Raw genomic sequence first — 22,244 nt, 5'->3', positions numbered from 1 at the left:
CTTGAAGAGGACTGGAAGTCCCAGACAACTGTTTGATCTTCTCTTCTTCTGAGCAGTGCAGTAATCGCGAAATAAATGCTTTAAAAATCCAATGCAAATGCTTGTGTATTAAATTAAACACCGAAAACAAAAACAAAGGACATTTTTGCTAAGATTATAGTCAGCATTTGCGTTTTTATTTTATTTCGTTAGCGAAAATGGTTTTTTTTAATTTTAGATGCAGTCATTTCATTAGTTTTTATAACTAAAATAGCATTTGTCATTGCTCCCAATTCCAATTTTGACTGCTAACTATCCAAGCGTCACATTAGCCAAAATCCTAGCATGTCTCAGTATGAGATTAAAACACAAAACAGTATTTTAATACGGCTTGTGTTTAACATGACGACGTCCTGCCACCAAAGGCCCCCACCAGTAAGAGCTGTGATAGAAGATTCACTCTGACAATCAGAAGAGGCATGCTGCGAGACTGTGAGGTCACAGTTATCTTAGGCAAGGTCAGAAAAAAAAAAGCCAAAGGGTAATGGAGTGGAGCTCATCAGAAAGCTGTCAATGGCAAACAGCGACTCACCTCCATCTGTCGGGCGGACTGTGGACGCCTGAAGTTAGTTTTTCGATTTATGTTCAGCAGAAAAATGCAAGGCAGAATGTTATGTTGCTGCCTCTCCCTTGTTGCCGTGAGCAGGGGACAAAGCAAAGCACTCTCGCTGGAATCAAAGTGCTTAACCGTCGAAGCAAGTGCATCCACGAGCGGATTGGTTCATGTTTTCCCCATTACCTGAAGATACGGCAAGTGCTGATGCTGGAACTTTTGGCCAAGTCTGTCTGTGCCATTCATGTCACAAGCAATCGAGATGTGCTCCCTGATAGCAATCATTTATCCTTTCATCCTTTTTCTATTTCACTTATCGTCTTTAAGGGTCACGAGTGAGCTGAAGGCTAACACAAATGACTTTGGCGAAAAGCAAGGTACACCCTGGACTGGTCGCCCGTCAATCACAGGGCACATATACATAAAAACCACTGCTTTAATTCCCTTCTCGGGACATTAGTATTTAATGTACCAAACATGCGTGTTTTTGGAAGACTGCCGAGGGGCTGAGTAGCCACTTATGAAGAGACATACAGACTGGGAACAAAACCTGCATCATCTGTTTCTTGTTTTTTTTTTTTTGTCAAAGGCATTTACTCACAGGTTTGTCTTAATGTTAGGTTTTGGGTCGTCGTTGAGTAATTTAGCTAAACGTAATGGCGAGTCAGCTATCAAACGATTGTGGGATAACCAGTTTTTGTAAAGCATGACATTCCATTTTGGTGAGTATTTAATTAAACCTGCAGATCAAACGTTTTTTTAAATATTTCCATCCGAGTATGCTTGCATTGGGGCCACGTATGATAGTGAGCTAACAAATGCAGCAGGATCGAAAAATTTGATGTTGTGATGCATATTATCGCCACCTACAGGACTGCCGTGGAATGATACTTATTTTGCAATTTATTTGAATGTTCCTTGACAAATGTCTGAGTGTCATTCAACTTCTTGCTGTTGGTTCTATGTTCTGAGAATTGTAATTTCACTGAATGGAGCTGAATTAAACCAATCCATCCAATGCATGTTGCTCTGTGAGCTTATTTTGGCAAGGCTATCAGCTTGTTAATGTCTCCATCAGACACCACTTGCCCTTGAGCATTATCAACAGCATCTGTGGACGCACAAAGGCATAATAGTTGTGTCGGTATGAAAGGAACTAACTGCAAATTAGTTTAAAAAGAGAAGACCAAAGGTTCTCGTATACACTATACAAGGTTCCACAATGACATTCCACAAGTACCTGTACATTTCAGTGTGTTTTACAGTAATCAGCAGAGCTGGGCACTTGACCCTTTTTTGATGGTCAGTCCCCTGCCCTCTGGCCGCGATCTCTGTACCGTTCCAGCCTCGACTCTCGAGCCTTATTCATAAAAATTGTTGGCCCCCGACCCCGTGCCGCCCTCCACAATACCCCCCAGATGATTAATAAAAACAACTCTAAATATTTATTTGATACAGTGGCAATGCTAACACAACAGCAGCCGACCTCCAATAGCTCTTCCTATTCAGTTCACGATTTCATGCAATTCTTTACTCAGAAGATTGAGCGCATTCAGGATGAGATTAAGGACACTGTTCCTAACCCCCCCCCCTTGAATTCTGCCATGACTGATGTTAATAGGGGCATTTCAGCTGATAACTGTCTGACAACCTTATCTCATTTTAAAAAAGTATCTCTTGAAAGCCTAACAACTGTGGGCATGTGAAGCCCTTTGAGACTTTCTTGTGATTAATGTCTTTATAAATAAATTTGACTTGACTTTGACTTGACTTTTTGATTTGACTATTTATCCTTTTTTTTTTTCAATCCAAACCGTGACACGCAGTATGTGATCCATTGCACCACTAGTTGTGACCAGTACAAGTCAATCAACAGCAGCAGTGGGAGGCTCCTACACACCTGCGACCCGAGTGAGGATCGAGAAGATATACTGTATGGATAGATACATGGATATTTGATACATAAGTCATATAATACATGACAATACAACATTATATAGCGCATTTCACAATAGCTGGAGCTGTAACAAAGTGCTTTCCATTTAGTGTAAAATAAATTAGCGGGAAATCAGCACACAAATTAAAAGACATATATACCAGATACCAGAAGAACAGCAGAACAGCGACTGCCTCATGTTGACTCGAAAGCAAGGAATAAAAATGTGTCTTAAGTTGGTCAAAAGAGAGGGGAAGGAGCAAAAAGCTATTTTGAGATATTTGGTGTTTTAAATAATGTTTAGTAATCCTTATACAACAGCTTCAGTTTTATTTTTTATTTTTACACACCAATTGCACGTTTTTGTATGTTGTGCATGGATTATGACATTCCACAGGGTGAATGTCTTTCTATTCTAGAATGACCCATAAAATATTTGTGACTCTTTGGAAATTCTACCCAAATCATGAAATAAATGTCATGCCCTCTCAAGAATGTGTGTGGCGCACTGGAATAATATTCAACCTGTGACTGCACTATCCCTTCATAAACACGAGTGTCACCAGGCTTGACGATCTGTCCAAGCCAGTTTACCTCAAGGTGATGGGGGCTGTCACTGTGGTAAACTCTACACTATTGTATTTGCTGACATTGCTAATGTACACCATGTTTTTGGAAAGAAAATATTTTACTCTGCAGGTATACAGTCCACAACAAAATTAGAGAGCTGTGGCAATGGAGATCATATTTTGTAAGGGATGATTATGTTGTGTGTGTAGTATGTACAATATGTACTGTATAGTAATGGGCCATTTATTGCAAATACAGACGCCACCAGTGGAAGCAGCACTTAAATCTTCTCTGACCTTTGTTGAATGACCTGGCCATTGTGAATCTTTGCTTTAGTCTTTATCTCTTGCTCTCATCACAATGAGTGCATTCTGCAGCTGTCCATCAAGCAGTAAGGTCAACTGTCCTGTCAGCGTTATTGGCATTCATAATAGCTTCTCTTTTAAAATATCTCAATTTAATGATTCTTCCTGCAATGTGGACGGATTGGATATCTTGGCGTTTTCTCTGCAACTAAAAATGCATGGCCACATTGCATATGGCTGCTAGGTTGCCGGAGGATTACAGTTTATTGATGAGACAGAAAGCAAAAAGATAACTATTGATTGCGCAAACAGACTTTGTTTTCCATATAGAACCGTTCATGAATCATTATACGAAGAAATAAGGAAGCAGGCTCGCCCAAACAATCAAAACACATTTGTTAGACTGATTTTTAGTAGTGTTGTTAATTACTGTACTAAAGTCATATTCCATTATGTAATCCCAGGGACTCATCTTAAATTTCAATGTAATATGGTGAATTCAAATTGAAATTCCTCATTCCTGTTGATTCTGGTTGGGTTCAATTTATTTTATTTTTTTTATGACGGGTGAATGTGTGATTAAATAAAACACCAACAATGAACAACAATTAAATATGTGGCTTTCTAGCCGACGAGCGCAACAGGATAAGATGAACACAAAATGGATGGATGTAATTGGCTTGCTAGATACGCAGTATAGGCAAAAAAAAAATGGATAACAGATTATAACATCTACATGAAGGAAAATGGTGGACAAAACACATAAAATTTGTCCCCTTTTGGTGTTGTTAAAAAAAAAAGAGAGAGAGAGAGAGAGACAAAAAATGCTTTTTCCATTTATCTGACTTATAACTAGTTGACCCAAATGACAAAAAAGTTTCTGAAAGGCGGCTAAAAATATGAATTCATGTAATTGTCCTACTGCGCACACCCTCTAATACGTGTGACTCATGTGTTTGAGACATTTCAAGTGTTTTTTCCTCATTTTTAAACCAAGGTTGAACTTTTTGGCCATAATTCAAAAGATTTGTTTGGCACAAACAAAAACACTGTTCATTGTCCGCAAAACATCATACTTGCAGCATAATGGTGGCACCATCATGCTTTGGGGTTTGCTTTTTGTCAGCTGGAACCTTGGCTTCAGAAAAGTGGAGGGAATTATGACCAGTTCCAAATCCCAATCAATGTTGACACAAAACCTTTCAGGCTTCTGCTGAAAAGCAAAAAGAAAAGCCGGCATATGCTCACTAGAAAATCTCATCATTATTTCGTCTGTTTCAAGAGGGGAAGTACATTTTAGATATTGTACTGTAGTAAGCTCGAAAGAGGGGAAGTACGTGGTAAAATTGCGTAAAAGAGTTTTTTTTTATGATGTAATAGTGGGAAAAGTTTTTATATGTTCTAACTTGGTCTCATTTTTCTACCTCACAAAAAGCAGGCCTTTGAACAAAGAAAGCTGTATAGACTTTTTAAACCCACTCAATAACATCTTCCAGGCCTTTTATAACATTCTGGAATATGCTCATCTAAAAAGTGTTTAAGGTGGTTAGGGTTCAAGTTCTCTCAGCCAAGCATGCCTGGGCCTTGCTCTGTGGGCTTGGCACGCAACAGAAAAGAACCTAAGGCGGAGTTCACTCAAATGTGGCTGGAAAAAAGGCTTGGTAAGATGGTGAATCATGATTTCGGGGGGAGTTTAAGGACTTAATGGAGTTGTAATGCAGATCAGTTCAAATGATTGATCAATTAAAGCGCACCTGTAGTGGTACAACATACCTTGTGCTTGAATAAATAAATATGGTATATCAAGAAAAAATGCATCCAAACACGGTTTGGTTGCATTAAAGCATGCTTAGAATAATTCACAGGACTTTTCTGTTGGAGATGCAATGGCGGCTAATACGTGCAGACATTCTAGCTCCTTTTTGGTCTGCAGGAAGCAGAGCCGTGACGTAGCATCGTTGAAAGGCGACTCTGGATTGATATTGGCTGCCGCTGGCAGGACGTGTTCGGACAGTATTCTGGTCTGTGAAAAAGATATCATGGCAGAAATGCAACGCGTACGGATGCCTCAATAACAATACAAAAACAAGTATAACAAGCGGATGGATTTAAAATTAGTCCACGGGTAAGCGCTTCAGAAAATGGATGGATGGATGGTTGGAAGAAAACTCTGGGCTCTGCCATTCAACAGTGTACAGCGAGGGATCCTGGTGGTTGAAGTACTCTGAGTATTTTAAACTAAAAGTTGATGCCGCGTTGCCATTAGCGCATATGTATACTCGATATATGTTAGTTACATATATACATATGGTGGAGAGAAAGGATTTTAAAAATCAATGGCTAGTAAGACTGTCTGGTGTCGATTTCCGCATAGCACTGCAAGTGATTATGGAATCACAGGACACATTCGCACTTTCAACGTAAGGCCTGCGAGAAGGCTTACTGTAACCAACTCGTGATCCGATTGGCTTTCGCTATTAACTCTAAGAGCCCGCAGTCACACAGCGCAGACGCCCACACCGTTCATTCTGTAGGCCTTGAATGAATATTACGTGCCACTGGTACTATGAAATCTGCCTGGCAACACACGCAAGCTGAATTGTCATTGGAGAAAAACTCTCACCTAAAAATATAAAACTGGGATATAATATGACATGAAAGTGGAGAAGTGTATATATATATATATATAAAAATGAAATAAACTTATCAGAAATATACAAATAAATACATATAAATATATATGAATAGATATGATTTCTTGATTAAGTTGGGCCAGCAGAGAAGGCCTTTGAAGGCCTTGACCCTCCACCACTGATAAAAATGCACTTCATTTACCACCATGATAAAATTTATTTCAGCAAAGGGACAATTATTAATCCATTTGAATAGATTTGGGGTACGGTGGTTAAATTGTTAAAGATCAGTGATCCCATATTTGATTTGAGTCCAACCCCTAAGTTCTATAAATGACAATGTATATGACAACAACAACGATCTGGCGTAGTGGGTGCAAGGGAAGGCCCATTCAAAGATATGACATCACATTGTGGCACACTGTGGCGCCTTTAAAATATTATTATTAAAATTAACAAAGTGGATTGTGATTGCACTGTTTTAGCGACTACAAGACTAGACACAAAGATGTGAACACCAGATATATCAATCTTTACAATATTGCCCCATTGACCAAATATATCCAATGTGACATGGAGAGCTTAGAAGAGATTTTGTAAAGCTTGGCCAGTCCAAGTCAAAATAATTCTAAGCGATTTTATTCATGAGGATTCCCGCACATTAGCACAGATTCAGCATGGGAGTCGTGTCCATTATGAATGAGTATCCAGCCAACTGTAAACACAGGGCATACTCTACCCCAAAAGAAGAAAAATCATTTTATCGAGAAAGTAACACAGACCAGCATCATCGCACATGCCAGCTGACTGGTGATGTTCTTGCGACCTGTCATGACAAACAACTGCAGGGCGACCAAAAGAGCACATGGACCACTGACGTTAACGTGACCAGATAAGAGATAACGCTCCAAATGGGGTCATTGCTGGTCGGGTAGTTGGTCCTGTCTGATGGCGAGAGGTCGGTACATCTCACCTTGTCTGGCTGTGCAGCTGCTGCAAACACAAAAGACTCAGAGACTGTTTGTGGGAGGTGAACCGCTTCAATTGATATGTTAATTATTGAGGACTCATATGATTCTAAGGTCAAAGCGTGTTTGCGTGTGTGTGTGGGGGTGCGTGTGTGTGTGTGTGTGTGTGTGTGCGCAGCTTTTTTGTCTGTGTATCATGCAACCCTTGGCCATCTGATTATTGTACTCAAAGGTGTTGTTGTCCCTCAGTGTGGTATCATGCCGGTGTGTTTAAGCCAAGCATGAGGAGTTGAATCAGCCCAGAGGGCCTGATGCACTATGACTCGCCATTTTGGAGCATTTCCAGCTGTCGACTAACATTAATACATCTTCTTGCGAAGTTACACTTGTTTTTTTTCCCCCTCGTTTTTTTTCCTGCAGGCGCTTTAATTGTTTTACCTTCTTCACGTTCTTGTGCAGGCATGTTATTAGTCTATTTGACGATTTTATGTGTTAGCACTTGAGTGTATGGTAAGGCAGGATATCAGAAAATTACTGCCAAGATGATGTCATCCCGATATTTTTCCAGTAACAACAGTATCCCGAAACAGTACTGCACTGTTTATTGAACATTACAAACTGTTAAACACAAATACCAAATGAGAACACTGGCAAGCAGCTACACCAGGCCAAAAGTCATATCCGGACGCTCACAAGGTACACATGCACTATAGTTGTTATTGTTTTTATTCTGCTTGTCCCAATATACAGGAATTACACTATTTAAAACAAGAGAAAATCTTTATATTCTCTTGAATCACATTTTACTATATATCTATACTAAACATTGTACTATTTTTGTTTGTTAAACTCATGTAACAACAAGATTGTGGTGTTTTTTGGGAGGGTCGCTGGAAAGGATGAATGGTATTTCAATTTCAATATGGAATATTGATTACAAGTAAAGAGTGACTTAATCACAGAATTAATTACAAGCCTAAAACAAGGTACCCCTGTACTGTAGATTCAATGCAGATTTCATACCTTCTGGCAGAGCACATTCACAAATGGCTATTTGCTAGAGCAATATCTAAACAGTTCATAAGGATAAAATATATTGCATGTATCGTACGAGAGCTATAAGAGCGTGATATGAAGTCATTTCCAGCTGCAAATATCTCAGCAAAGCCAAACTGGTCTCCAGTATTTTAAAGGGCATCGAAAATATAAAGTGTTGACTTGAGCTACAAGTGACCCTACTTAAGTGAACAACTGAATAACTCCTCCAAAAAAAGAGGCTTCAAATCTCATGAATGTCACTCCCAGTGAAGGTTTACGGTCAAAATAAATACAAATGAAGTCATTTACATATTGTGCATTTAAAACAACCGCTTAACTTTGCCTTGAAGTCTGCTAGCCTAATGCAAACACGTAAATTGTGTCTTCATGGCATTGTTATTATAACGCTTTAAAATATATTATATTTGAAATATATTATATCTGAAAACAGAGAGTGCACCGTTCAGCAACACATAACAACAATACTCACAGTTATATATTCGTTATCCTGTGCCAATAATAGTAGTGCAGCTCAGTGATTTAAAGTAGTTTTGAAACTCTCCCACATGACTGTGACTGTGTTATGCTGCCCCCAGTGGCAAAGTTGTGCACTCCAGAAGGAAACTTAGTTTTATTTACATTTTCTATTTTCAAATTATGACTATTGGTTTTTATAAAGTACTACACTATATATTGCTATTTTCCTTATTTAAAAAAATGACTTTTTGTGGAGGAGACTCGAACACATTAATGGCATTTCCATTCCTTTTAATGAGGTAAGATTTGTGATATGTTTTAAATTATGTGCATGATCACAAAACAAATTAAACTTGCATCTCAATGCACCACTGTGCTGTCATTTAAAGCTTGTTGGAGTGTCTGGTTGTTTTCTTTTTTTCCTTTCCTTTTTTCTTTTAGCTCTTTGCAGTACTTTTCCTGTCAACCCTGTAATCCGACAAGACAATGCAGTAAGACAGTGGCAAGGTTTTAATTGCCTTCAGAAATGTTACAATACATTGTTTTTGCCCACACACGCACACAAACACACAGACACCAATGCAAATCTTGTCACATACCGTCTGTCAAGTGGAAGGACGTGAGAATGGAAGAGGGCTCATACAAATGTTTCTTGCGGGCTGCAGCTCTCCCTGTGATGCGATTATCCTCTCGGTGGGGTGACATGTCAGAAGGAGGGAGCGCTTTAAAGGCAGGCGATAAGCGAATTTAGAATTCAAACACTGCGGCCGGTCAGTTACATCCTTGCTAAAGAAACAAAAAAAACAGCATAGACCAGCATGTTTTTGTTGCTGTTGTTTTTGTTGCTGGTTTCAGTGATAATTGGTAGCCACTCAGTTCGCTAGTTGTTTTATATTAAAATGTGCACATTGGAAAAGAGTGCTTCTGTCGTTGCAATTTAAAAAACAAACAAAAAAAAGGACAAGTGGATATCTTATCACCTGTAATGTTAAAAAAGAAAATGTTAGCTAACTCCTACTGAACTACATAAACAGTGACCTATGGTTAAGTAAGGCATGACGACTCAATTAAACACATTCCACGTGACTGGAAGACTTGAGGCTCGCTGGGCTTTGGATCAGTCGAGACGAAGTGGGAGGTATCAGGTGTATCAAACCATATTTGAGGGATGGGGGAGTGCTGTATTTTTGTTGATGAAATATTACGTTTCCATCAAGTCCTGTGTGGTTTTAACACTTCTCGATTCTGTTCAAGAACGGAAAGTAATCTGACTCAATCTTAAAATCTCAGAAATTTTGAGTGGATTTACTTTAGGATTGCTGAAGAAAGCACAAGACGCGTTGCCTTCAGAGTTGCTGATTTTGAACATCTTAACCAATTGTACGTGAAATGTGGTTTGTGAAATACTCAACTCAAGAAGAAGAAAACTAATGAATTATTACTGTTATCGTGTGTGGTGCACTTGAGATGACCAACTCCACACATACGGTATTGATATCAACAATAAAGAGGAATTCAACTCTAAAAAAATATTTTCAATAAAAAAATTTATGCACCTTCACTAGTCTAAACACAGCATTCTGATTAATGTTGTGTTTGTGGAATATGAGTTAAGCTGCTATCCATCTATTTTTACCCATTTCACGGGGCGGCTTTCGACTGAAAATGACATCACAGGTGCTATGGGCTCAGGTAACGACCAATCACGATTCACCTGTTTTCTGAAGTCGTGCCATGATTGGTCGTTATCAGCATCATGAGCAACTCTCATGTCATTTTCAGTCAACATAAAAGACAAAACGGCTGCCCCTTGAGATGGATAAAAAATGGATTTTACTTCTTAACTCGTAATCCACGAACATAATCTTAACAGAATCCCATGTTTAGACTAGTCGCCCTGCATAGAACACATTTTTGTAAAGAAAACATTTGGTTTGACGTCCCCTTTAACAATCATAAGTCCCCTGCCCCAAAAACTGAATTCTAGCGAAGTACCAAGACTGACAGAGAGGCAGCATATTAGTAGTCATCGTCACTGGGCATACAGACAACTATTAAAAACAAACCAAAAAAAAGAAGTAATTTGAGTCTGCAAACCCTTCTTGTCATTTTTAGTGAGCTTAAAATTGTGATTGGAAATATCAAACATTTATGATTGTCAGCACTGACCATTTTCAGGCTGGAGTGGAAAAAAAATCACTCTTAACACAACCCACATCACCGGATAAGCCTCAATACACTCTTTCAGAGACATCCTATACTATCGGTAGGGGCGTGAACCATTGTAGTGAAAAAATTGTTAACACAACTTGTCAGGGTGGCCAAAGCGATTACTGTTCCTTTTTTAATTCTTCACAGAATAAATCCCAAATAAACCATGTTAACCATATCACTGGCTCAGTACACATTTGAGGTTAACATGAGAAAATATTTCTTTGCAGGTGTCAGAGTTGACGTGAAGAGTTCAAGACAAGGTTTTTTGTGTTCATCGTGTGATTCATTTGAAGCGTACTTCAGAGAGAGGTGAGCGCCTAAGCATCCATAAATGTGTATTAGTGTTCTACAAGGATGATTGAAGTAGATACTGTAGCTATGTGGTTGTATGCAATGCTGACATTTGCACTAATGTTAATGAGGAGCGGGGCAAACTACTTTTTTTTTGGTTTGCATTGAAAATATGTTGATGCATGGAGGAGTGTCTTTGAGGAAAACCAACCGAATTTGGAGCATAGAATTAACTGTATATTTCCATAAATGTGCTATGGCCTAGCAGCCGTCTGTTGATGCTGATACTGCGACAACAACAACCCCAGAGGCCCTTGATGCATATGCATGATTTGTACAGTGCACATACGCACTGCTAGCTCATTAGCGGCCGCTGCCCTGAGGCTTCCAACTGAGGGCAAGGCCTCATTGCACAGTTCAGCAGCTCCGATAGTACTCGAAGCGTTTTGGACTTTCCTGTGTGAGCGTCAGGTGCAAGCACCTCCAGTCATATTTCGTCATTTGGATCCTTGCTGCCACAGCTGTCATCGCCATTTTTGGTGCCATGTTACTTTCTGTGACTTTCTAGGGCAGAAACAGACGAGGCTGTCTTTTTATTTAGTGAATATTAAGAGTGATGTCTATCAGTATGGAAGGGTAAAGACTGTTAAAGCAGGTTTACTGTCATTGTAAGCAAAACTATATTTTGCATTAAAGGGAGACATATTATGTCTCGCTGAAATAACTCGTTTTAAATATGCAGTGAGCCAAACATCATCCTCCAGATCCTGCTGAATAGTGCCGTGCAATCAGCTTTTGGCCATCGCCTCTGTCCCATCGCTCAGCGGAGCGTGTGCACTGAGGACTGATTCACTTTATTTTCTGTCTTTATGGTGAAAATGCCAAAATGTGCTCCAACCATCCGACAATCCCAATGAGTGTGGGAAAAGTGCTAAATGCACATTTCACATTAAGAATAAAAAAAAAATATTTTCTCTTATTATGTACATCACAGAGTGGTACTCAAAGAGTCATATGCATCATGTAGTCAGAACCATCAACAATGAAATGAAAGCAAAGTCCATCAAGAAAAGAATCACTGTAAAATGTAAACCCAACTTCTGTTAATTATGATTCTTGATACTGTGATAATATGCTCTGGATGGAGCGGTGAAGTTTGCTCCCTGGAAGGCTCTCATGACACCAGACAGCGATCTGCACCGATGACAGTGCTTTCAGCAAATAAAATAACAGAAGTCGTCAGTAACGGAGGCAACGCAAGATGGCTGCCCTCTGCCTTCCGCCACGAGAGCTGACTGGCATTCCAGGTTACGTCTGTAAAACACACGCAGGGTACAATTGCAGCACAAATATGGGAAAAGAAACTACTTGTGAACTTTTTAATGTTTTTAAACTTAAATAAATAGCTGGGGGCCTGAAAGGGAGCCAGAAATATTGCCGATGGGGCTATAGCACCCCCCAGCCCCGGCTGGTGTAGCATCGTGCAAGCTGCCAAATTACACTTAATTGTCCATTAGTTAGTGGTGTGTTTTGAAGTGGAAAATTAGCACACAGATTAAAAGACAAACTAGCAAATGAATGATTTAACACACAAAAAAACATATTGTCCCTTTGAGGGCATGTTCAAGTCAGTTGAGGAAATTCAGCAAATTGTTTTGCCCTTCTGACCTATTTAATCACAAAGAAACAATATATGTCAAAATTAATTTTCAATTCACTTTGTGTTGATCGTTGGCCATTATCAATCACCTCTTTAGTACAACCCAGGTTGTGAATTTGCGGTCCTGAACAGTCTTTGAGTCAAGTGGACAGAATATATATAGCCACTTAGAATTATGTCTGAGGAAGTGATGTAAAAGTGAGACTGTAGTGCCTGAAGATGCATTCACGGCGATTAGTTCATATTCTAACTCGGTAAAAGGGAAATTAGGTCCAAGCATATTTCAGAATGTTGCATTGTTCTCTGGACAAACGGGTATTTATATGTAAAAGTACTTAAGAACCACGTCCACACGTCACATTGTCCGTATGTGTGCACGTATTTGGAATGTGTAGTAGCAAGCTGCTAAATAGTGAACAAAAACCTGCGGAATAATTGGAAAGAGCAAAACAGCCAGCGCGTGGATATTTTTTTTTAAACTTTGCTTCCATCTTGTGGTGAGTTTTACAGCTTCGCCGCACAAACAGCGCGTGCGCAGCATGTCCTAAATCACTTTCCATAGTTATTTTGCGAAGGTTAAGACGAATTTGCCAGGTAAGAACATTATGTACTTTATTCTATAAGTGTGTATGGCTATAGGATTGTGTGTTGCATGCCATATAATTTTATCGTATGTTTGGGAATGCGTTCTGCTCTTGAAAATGTAATCAGACACTTAAAATATAAAAGTGTCAAAACAAGATCAGCTGATTCACCTTGTGTTTTGCCAATGCCCAAAGCCATTAGACGCTGTCTGTCGAAGTTCTAACAATGTTATAAAGTTGACGTTGTCTTGCTGTTGATTTTCCTATGCCAACAAGTGAAGTAGATACGTGACCATAAAATTGCGTCAGCAAGTGTGTTTGACTGTGTGTATGCTAACAAACCTGAGCTAGCGGGTCCACATAGCTACAACTTTCACAAAATAAACGACTCGGGCATGCCATGTTATATGTCCGTTTATGTTTTCAAACAGGTCAGAGGGTTTATAAGGAAGGCACAAGTCGACTCTCAGCGATGCCCAGCACAGTAAGTGACACGTTTGTAACTTCTGGTAGATTTGATCATTGCAATCTGGTTAGCTAATGTGTGACATAAGGTGGTCCAGAAATAATTGCAAAGATATATACATTTAGAGAACGAGCTAGTGGTTAAATTTGCCAAAAGGAATCTCAATGTATCCGCACATATAACTCAAGCACGATATTTAGTTCATTGTATTGCCGTAGTACATAAACCCTCGTTCAGCCTTCAGCAAAAAACAAAAAATAAAATGCACGACTGTGTTGCGAGATGAAGTCAGTATATTTAAAGTGATGCTTTTGGTACTTTGTAGGTCTTGTGTGGTGGAGGCCGCCTGGTCCGTTCTCAGACCTTAAGTCGGCAAATTTTGGCTGCTTTGAAGGTTGGCAGAGTCCGAACGTTTTCTACTGCAAACCCAGATGAACCTTACATATCTGTGTCACACACAGAATCAGGTATTCTTTTATAAATTGTACTTTTTTTTTTTAGTTAATATTTCCTTTAAGAATGTGAACAACTTAATCAATGGTCAAATAGTTTAAATTGCAAATTAGTGATTCCAAGTGTAAAAAGAAAATAATGGTTATGAAGTTTTTTTTTAATACTGCTAACCAAACAATAGTTAAGGGTTATTATAACTCGGGTGTCCTCTGCAGGCCCGAGGACAGTGTGGCCAGATGAGAACATGGGACCGTTTGGACCTCAGGACCAACGCTTCCAGCTACCAGGCAATGTTGGATTTGACAGCCACCTGGATGGCGTGGAAGAGAAGACTACATCTCCAGTCAACAGGACTGTGCCTGATGTTCTAACAGCCCCGTGCAGCACAGAGAGACAACAGTTTATCCTAGCCCAGTTTGTCAATGAGTTTCAGGTAAAATTCAACTTCGCCATTGATGTTGTAAAATGAGAGTTTAGACAATTTTAACATTTTGACTTAAATATAATTATCCCAATTTCTGTGTGGGCTGAGGAAACCTTGAATTTGATTATCTGTCCATCCATTTTCTATAGCGCTTTTCCTAATTGGTGTCGTGGCTGAGCTGTAGCCTATCTCACTCAACTATGGGTGAGACGTGGCACTTAACCGGTCACCATCCAGTCACAGTTAATTAGATTTTCCAAAATTACCCTTAAACATAAACTTAATTCTTAAATCTGCCATTCAAGGGTTTTAAAACATCGCAGACACAATAAACAACATTGCCATATTTTCTTTGGTATTGTTGATGAATTTTTAATTAGCATTTTGTTTTTTAAAAGAACGCAATGAGTCTAACTCTCGCAACATGCATTTCTTTATACAGACAACGTGAAGCATGTATGAAAAATAGTGTAATATATAATATTGCCAACATTTTTTTTTTAATGATAGAAAAAATATTGGGCCCATTTTGCCCACTTGTCTTAAGGGTTATACGGTGGACCACTGCATATTTGCGGTTTGGCATTCACCTGTTATACAGATTTTTGGGGCGATGGAACCTATTTGTTGTTTTTGTGCTGAGACCCACGAAATCACAGGACTGTATTGCTTTGGTGTTATCAGATGACATCTTGGTGCCAAGGAACTGTTGAAGTAATTCAACACAACACAACAATTACAATTCGCCACTATCTTGTGGCAGCCTTTTTTGGGGTGTGTGAATTGCTCGCGTGACTTAGTTTTTCCCCGCAGGACTAAGCCCGTCCCCCGCAAATAACGGGGGTTCGCTTTGTTTAGTGAAGGAAAGGTCATTGCTCTTCAAAAGGTCACAGGTTATTAAACAGTTTGGCTTTATGCTGTATGCTCCTCAGGGGAAACTGGGCCCCATATCCACGCGCGTCCACAAAGCTGAGCAGTACTTCAATCAAACAGACACAGATTGCTCCGTAAATTCCTGTCCTGAGCTCTTAAGGAAAGGTGAGTGCTGTTTTTATTTGCCTTTTACCAAAATAGTTGAGATGAAGTGCTGGCACATAAAGCTCACTATAGAATATTTGTGTTGTCAGATTTGGAGCTAATGTTCCCGATAGTCCCCAACACTTCCATCACAGTTGTGACAATCTCACAGAGGAGTGGTCGCTGCAAGAGTGCAGAGCCAGACAGAGAGCAGCTACTCAGCAAAGTGAGTCTTGAGGTGTCAAGTGGAACCTCTGAAGTTGAATCAACCTATGGTCCCCATTAGGGTTATTGGTGCCTTTCCGAGCTGACTTTGGGCAAAAAGCGTAGGACACTCTGGACTAGTCGCCTACCAATCACAGGAAACATATAGACAACCAATCATATTCACACCAATAGACAGCTTGGACCGAAGCCAACCTAACGTGCATGTTTTGGACAGGGTTCTACATTAACATTGGCCCAGGACCACTATGTGACTGTGGTGGGCCACCCAAAGTTCACTGACGCTGACCTGTTGGGGCCAGTACAAATTTCATAAGTAAATCCAACATCTAGCTTTTTGAATATTCAATATTTGGAGGTTTATGTACTTAAATTCATCAATCAGTCATTAAATCATTCTATAAGGAATGGCATGAGCAAGATATAAAGCCCAGAAAATGTCAAATGTTCAATTAGACTTTATGCACTAAAAAGAAATACATGAATAAAAAACATTATAAAAAAAAAAATTAACTACAAAGAAGTCAGATTTTTTAAAGGCTGATATAAGTATAAAGACGATACAGTATAACGATGATAATATATAATAACACATAATAATCATTGAAACATACCATGTTATCTCATTAAAATACAGGCCGAATACTGTTTCTGGCAGGGCCACCACAACATGGCTAATGGTGGCTCGACATGGCCACCACTCATTAAGGCTTGCTGGATTTTAGAGATGTGGGAGGAAGCCGGAGTACGTGGTGCTTCCAACCCTCAACTTTTGAACTCTGAGACAAACGTGCTAACCAGGAGGTCATCATACTCTAACCATAAATGTCTCCGAAAAATGCACAACACTTCAAATTCCCATCCTGCATGATGTCATGTTGTCCAGCATCACTACACACACCATCACCATTGCCATCTATCTCGCATCTAGGATGGTGAGCATCACCCTGGGAAGATTATTCCCTATATATTCTTTGGATGAAAATTGTTTCAAATGTGAACAAGTAGACCAGCATCCTGGAGCAGGTTGTGTTCGAACATAGAGATTCCACTATGTTATGTACTTGATGTCAGTGTTTGATTCTCACTATATTTCCTCCTCTCTGCAGTTTGTGAGCGGTGCTAAGGAGATGTGTTTTGCACTTTGGACTGCAGGCTACTGGGCTGACTTTATCGATCCGACAACAGGAGAGGCTGTGAGTTCTCTAGTTACACTAATTAAGCTCTGTAACTATATAGACACTTCATCAGGTACACTTGTACAAGCTAAAGAAATGTGCGAAATCTTTTTTTCATTTTTTTTTTAATTACAGAATTAAGACAACTGAGGGGAGCAAAATATCAATATGTTATATTGTAATAATTTATGTAATGTAACAATATGTATGTAATAATATGTAATATATATAATATAAATAATATGATGCACATATTACAATATGTAATAATACTAGTGCTGTCCACCCGTTAAATCCGTCCTTAAATGAGTGACTCACAACTGAGTATCTTTGCAAAGACTGAATTGTTGAGTTCTTGTGTTACATTGAAATTGATGACACATTGTATATAACTGCAACACCCATTCGGGAGGTGTTCCTAATATAATGGCTAATGAGTAAGTGTATTGAGCATTATGAGACCAAAATACTGTTCTTACCTAATTGCTGTTCCCATTGCATTGGCAGCGAATAGCATCATTGTACAGGGATCAATTTCTTAACCTAGTTGTTTTTATTTCAAATATGTGCTAATTGCTATCTTGGTGCTTTTCCAACAGTTCTTTGCATCCCCGCTTAATCCAGGACAAACAGGGGAGGAGCCACGGCATTCTGGCTTCCGCATCGAGATGTCAGGCTCCTGCACGGTTATCCGACACATTCTGAGAGGAACACCTCAGTTTGTGGGGACGGTTTTCACCAACGCGCCAACCCACAGTGGCGCCATCACGCGACTACAAGGACTTTCACATGGACTGGATGATGAGGCTGAATAGTTTTCTTGGAGCTCCAAGTCAATCCGATGTTGTGAAAAGACTTGGCTAAGAAGAGCGTGTGTGGTTTTTATTTGTCTTTGTAAAGTGCGTGTACCACACTGCTGCCGAGCAAACGGACGAAACTGTCCCACAGCAACTCTGTGCTGGCCCTGTCACCGCCCTCCCTGCACTGTATCCTCACACCTGCACTATGACAGGTGTACCTTAGAGGAGACATCACCAAGGCATTTTAGCAGGCATGGTGTAAGATTTCAAGGTGAGAGTCAGCTCTAACCCTTAGCAGTTTCCAAAGTCTGATCGCACAAAGTATTCATGGATTCAGCTGCTGAACCAATAAAGTGACCTCTGGCTGCACTGATAAACATTCCTGCAATTTGGTTTTCTTACAGGAAGCACAATTGAGAATTATTCAGTCTTGGTCCTATGTCATAGTTTCCTGGTGTTGGTAGAAGCCAGCAGCCTCGCCCGTCCATGTTCACAGGCCAGAGAGACTTTTGCAGTCCTTTTCTTAAAAAAAGCCTTAATCGAAGTAAAAAAGTCCCTCTTTTTAGGTGTCTGGAGATGGTTTTTCAAAGCCCTTGCAAGAGCTTCTACAAAAACAAGTTGACAGCACACCATAGAAAAATACAGACGCTCCTTAGATCCAAATTCCTGACAGAGGTCCTTGTAGATGTCAATGTGGAAGTCACCTATGTTCTGTGGGTGATTGGGGCGCGTTTCTACCATAGTGCTCTTTAGCTGTGCTAGCATCCAGTCAATGTCCATCTCCAGCACCGACTTGGCATTAGAATGGGCAATATGGTCCATCAGCTTCCACAGGAACACAGTACAAAATATGTTTTCTTTCTTTGTCCATGTTTCTGCTGGCGGGTGAAGACAAACGTTTGCTGCCTTTGCGTGCGCCTCATTGGGAGTCTGAGCGTGAAGGTGTGTTGATGCCTTCTCGTACGTTTTTACAGGAGTGGGAAGAGGAGCCACCAAGACGTTCGTAACGTCTTCCATAGAATCGCTGTCTGCGCAGTCCTCTTCTAATCCGCAGCGACCCGCCATCCGCATGTTTTCCAGACAATTCCTGAGTACTGAAATGGATTGTAAAGCTATTTCGCCGATTTCAGAGACCTGATGAGGCACGTCAAGCTGTGGCACAGAGTCGAGCTGCGATGAGATTTCAGACAGTGCTGTGTTCACAGTCTTGGACACCTTTGTTGCGACCAACTCCAGCAGATGTTCGCCGCACGGAGACCTGATCTCTCCAGCGTTTATTGTGTCTTTCAGAGCCAGCAGAAGCGAGTCCCAAATGCATGCGTGGATATCATCCACGGTCACGCATGAGTAGTTGAGCGCCCATTGCGGAGAGTCGCAACCATTCCTACGATGGAGAGAATAAAATTGTAAAGATTTGATTGATTCTCTGCACACGTTCGTACTGGGTGTGCGTAGAGGCTCTAGACTTACAATGGGATCTGGGCATGCTCTTCCACCTGAGGTAACACAACACTCAGCACCTCTTGGGAGATTTTGTATAGGATGCTTTGCCACATTTTCAACAGCACCATAAATGCATTGCAGTCAAAATGACCATATTCTATTAAGTCCCACGTCCTGCAGGTAGGAATTAGCAGTTGTTAGCCCGCAGAGACAGTCTTTCCGTCACATGAATTTACAAGTTTTACTTACTCGGTTGTTAAGCCATCTAGGTACAACTGCAATTCGCTTTTGAAGAATTCAGTGGCGAGCAGGGGCATGTTCAAGTTGCTGCACCGCAGATATTTGGGTTCAATTGGGGACTGTCAACATGAGAAACAAAATAATTACACACTGACAAAATAATAATGCGCATACAGTCATCCTCACAAGAAATGTGTCTTCAAGAAGAGAATAGTGTACTTGACACTCATTCAACTACTTTACATATTTATTATGGTTGTTGGTTACTTAGTGGTGTAAAACAGCACTACACAAATAAAAGGAAACTGTCTCAGTTAACCTAACGAGGCAGACATTTTGATGCTGTACTTGAATCTCATTAGATGGAGCACGTGAATCGTGTTCCGCTACCTGTACGTTACCTAACGACCACGAGCTGACGTGCGTCATGCTTTAAATGTAATGGTGAACTAATCTTTTCTTTCTCGAATGAAGTGGTGCTCATACTTAATCATGACTTGAAATGTAAGTAAGATGATAATGATGGTTAAAAAAATCTGAGTACGAAGTAGGTTCCCGTGCATGTGTGATTTACTTACGTCATCGTAAGGGCAGTGAGGGGTCCGATCCCTCAGACTGTTATTCATCTTCGTTTTCAGGAAAAGGGTTGGAGAAGCAATGCCTCTTGCCTCAATGAACCCTTTCAAGGTGAAGTCTTTTGAAAGAAAAAACGCATTTCACCCCTCTCGTCAATTAAACAAGTGAAACACTCCATCTGTGTAATTTGACGCGTCCCACCTTGACAATGGACGTGTTGCGTCTGAACTCGACACGTTTGCCACGTGACGTCATCCACCTCTTCGTCTTCGCGCACATAACAAACGCGCTCAACTGCATTTAGTTAGTAGTTAAGTTGTAACGGTACACTGCTGTTTTGATTTCCTTCTGTTAGACCGTTAGGTTCCCCTGCACACCCTGCTCCATCTCCCCCGAGTCAACGTCATCAGGGAGCTAATTATGTCCGCACGGAATTGGGCAGCGTTGGAAATCGGAATAGTGGTTACTTAGCACGTATGCATCTACAGCGAGGTACAGGGTTTGAATCTCATCTCCGGCCTTGTGGTGTTGGGGTTTCTCCTGGTTCCCTGGCTACCTTGTTCCACAAGCATACACGTTAGATTCATTGAAGGCTCGTAAATTATTATCTATAGAATTAATCAAGCGCAATCTGTTGGTTAGGAGGAAAAATCAAGTGATGTACAGAGATGATTGCAAGGTCTGCAATCAAATATTGAGAATAAGCGTCTGGGAATCTTAGTGTAATACGTAAAGTTTGGGAATTTATTGATGCTGATTCACATGAAACTTTTTTAGACTATGTACTCAACTACTTACAAATATTCAGCACAGATTTTGCAAATTTACAGTAGGTCAACTGTTTCAATGCGATTGATGTTTTGATATCTTTTACCAAATGTAGACATTTGGTAAGTGTTTCATGCTTCATGTTAAAATCCTGCATAAACTGGTATTATATGGTATTGCTGGTAAAATTCTTGGATGGCCTTAGGCTAGTTTGAGGTCCAGGTTTTAGGCCTCTATGGGCTGAAACAGTTTGTGCCATTCCAATTCAGAATTAGTTGAGGTCACATCTGGTGTGCCTTTAGGATCCGTACTTGGCACTAAGCTTTTTCTTAAGTCTATCAATTATCTAGATTCTGAGCTGCAATTTATTTTTGTTAAGCTCTTTGCAGATGGTGGAAAACTTTACAGTTATTTTCGTCATTATTATGATGTCAGTGACTTAATTACCGGGCTGGGTTTAAGAGACCCAACAACAACTGGTGGTCAGTTAATCTGTTTAATTAATTTATTTAAGTGCAACTATGTGATTATTGTTTCATGTTGCTGGTTGTTTGTTATGTTTGTTGACTGGCTACCAATAAAATAAATACAATAAATGACTGACTGGTGGGTTTTGAGACCGATAGGAGGCCAAACCTCCATCAAAAGTTTTGTGGAAGGCAATTTATCATGGGTGTTAGAAAGGTTCCTAGGTTGAATGTCGTCATCGTTTGTGTGCTTGTTGTGTGATTGGAGTCGCGTCGGTGCCGAGCTCTCGCGAGAAGCGCCCACATACGGGTTACCAACAACTGCTTGTTGCGCAGCAGTTGTTAGCCGACCACCACTAGCATGTGACGTGTTCGATGCCTCAGTGTCCGTGTGCGTTCCTGACCGCAAAACCACACACACAAACGCTCACTGCTTCCCACTCTCCCTCACACTCTCGCTAGCTCACATGCATTCCTGCATGCATGAGTCCATCACCACCTCATTTTCATCTGTGCCCATGTTTGCCCGCCTGTTGCTTGTGCTGTTACATGTTGGGTGAAGATACACCATTAAAACTGCCAACCCACATCTTGGACTCGCCCTTGTGTTCTGACCGACACCCGGGGGTGAAAAGAGCATACCCCATTTGAACCAAGTCACCTATACAGTCCACCCTGAGGCTCTCCAACAATGGGCCTTTGGTTGTTTGGTTTGGGTTGTCTTCCTTTGACTAATTTAGCAAAACATAATCTTAGACTACAGTTCACCAATGCCATTAATTAAGAAATGTTTATCAGCCCGTCCCTCACTTAATAATCACATCAACTACTTTGTATGTTTGCATGTCTGGTTTTAAATCAACTTCCTGTTGAAATGTAAATTATGGCTGATGTTCCACATCCCTTCCTAACAGTTTAC

The 22,244-nt window shown here is 40.3% G+C and overlaps 2 protein-coding genes across 4 annotated transcripts; one reads left to right on the top strand and one right to left on the bottom strand.

The window, feature by feature from the left end:
- The first annotated feature begins 13,178 nt into the window (after positions 1-13,178).
- Positions 13,179-19,089, top strand: mmadhca (metabolism of cobalamin associated Da). The gene is made up of 8 exons (XM_088292088.1): positions 13,179-13,278; positions 13,700-13,752; positions 14,060-14,201; positions 14,403-14,620; positions 15,544-15,649; positions 15,739-15,854; positions 16,963-17,049; positions 17,631-19,089. The coding sequence occupies exons 2-8, from the start codon at positions 13,741-13,743 to the stop codon at positions 17,844-17,846; spliced, it is 897 nt and encodes a 298-aa protein (XP_088148214.1). The 5' UTR covers positions 13,179-13,278; positions 13,700-13,740; the 3' UTR covers positions 17,847-19,089.
- On the bottom strand, positions 16,383-20,710 carry LOC148340690 (uncharacterized). 3 transcript variants are annotated; one of them, XM_088292086.1, is made up of 5 exons: positions 20,292-20,710; positions 20,093-20,208; positions 19,524-19,633; positions 19,302-19,448; positions 16,383-19,215 (listed from the first exon to the last, which is right to left on the bottom strand). In XM_088292086.1, the coding sequence occupies exons 2-5, from the start codon at positions 20,138-20,140 to the stop codon at positions 18,273-18,275; spliced, it is 1,248 nt and encodes a 415-aa protein (XP_088148212.1). In that variant the 5' UTR covers positions 20,141-20,208; positions 20,292-20,710; the 3' UTR covers positions 16,383-18,272. The 3 variants fall into 3 exon arrangements, with proteins under 3 accessions (XP_088148212.1, XP_088148211.1, XP_088148213.1); XM_088292085.1 differs by having other exon boundaries at positions 20,093-20,710; XM_088292087.1 differs by lacking the exon at positions 19,302-19,448 and having other exon boundaries at positions 20,093-20,710.
- Between the last annotated feature and the right edge of the window lie 1,534 nt (positions 20,711-22,244).

The sequence above is a fragment of the Idiotropiscis lumnitzeri genome, chromosome 3 (genome assembly GCF_059441095.1).
Source record: "Idiotropiscis lumnitzeri isolate Australia: NSW breed Sydney's pygmy pipehorse chromosome 3, RoL_Ilum_1.0, whole genome shotgun sequence".
NCBI classification, from domain to species: Eukaryota; Metazoa; Chordata; class Actinopteri; order Syngnathiformes; family Syngnathidae; genus Idiotropiscis; species Idiotropiscis lumnitzeri.
Note: the sequence above shows the minus strand (reverse complement) of the source record. Positions and strands in the feature narration are given on the sequence as shown.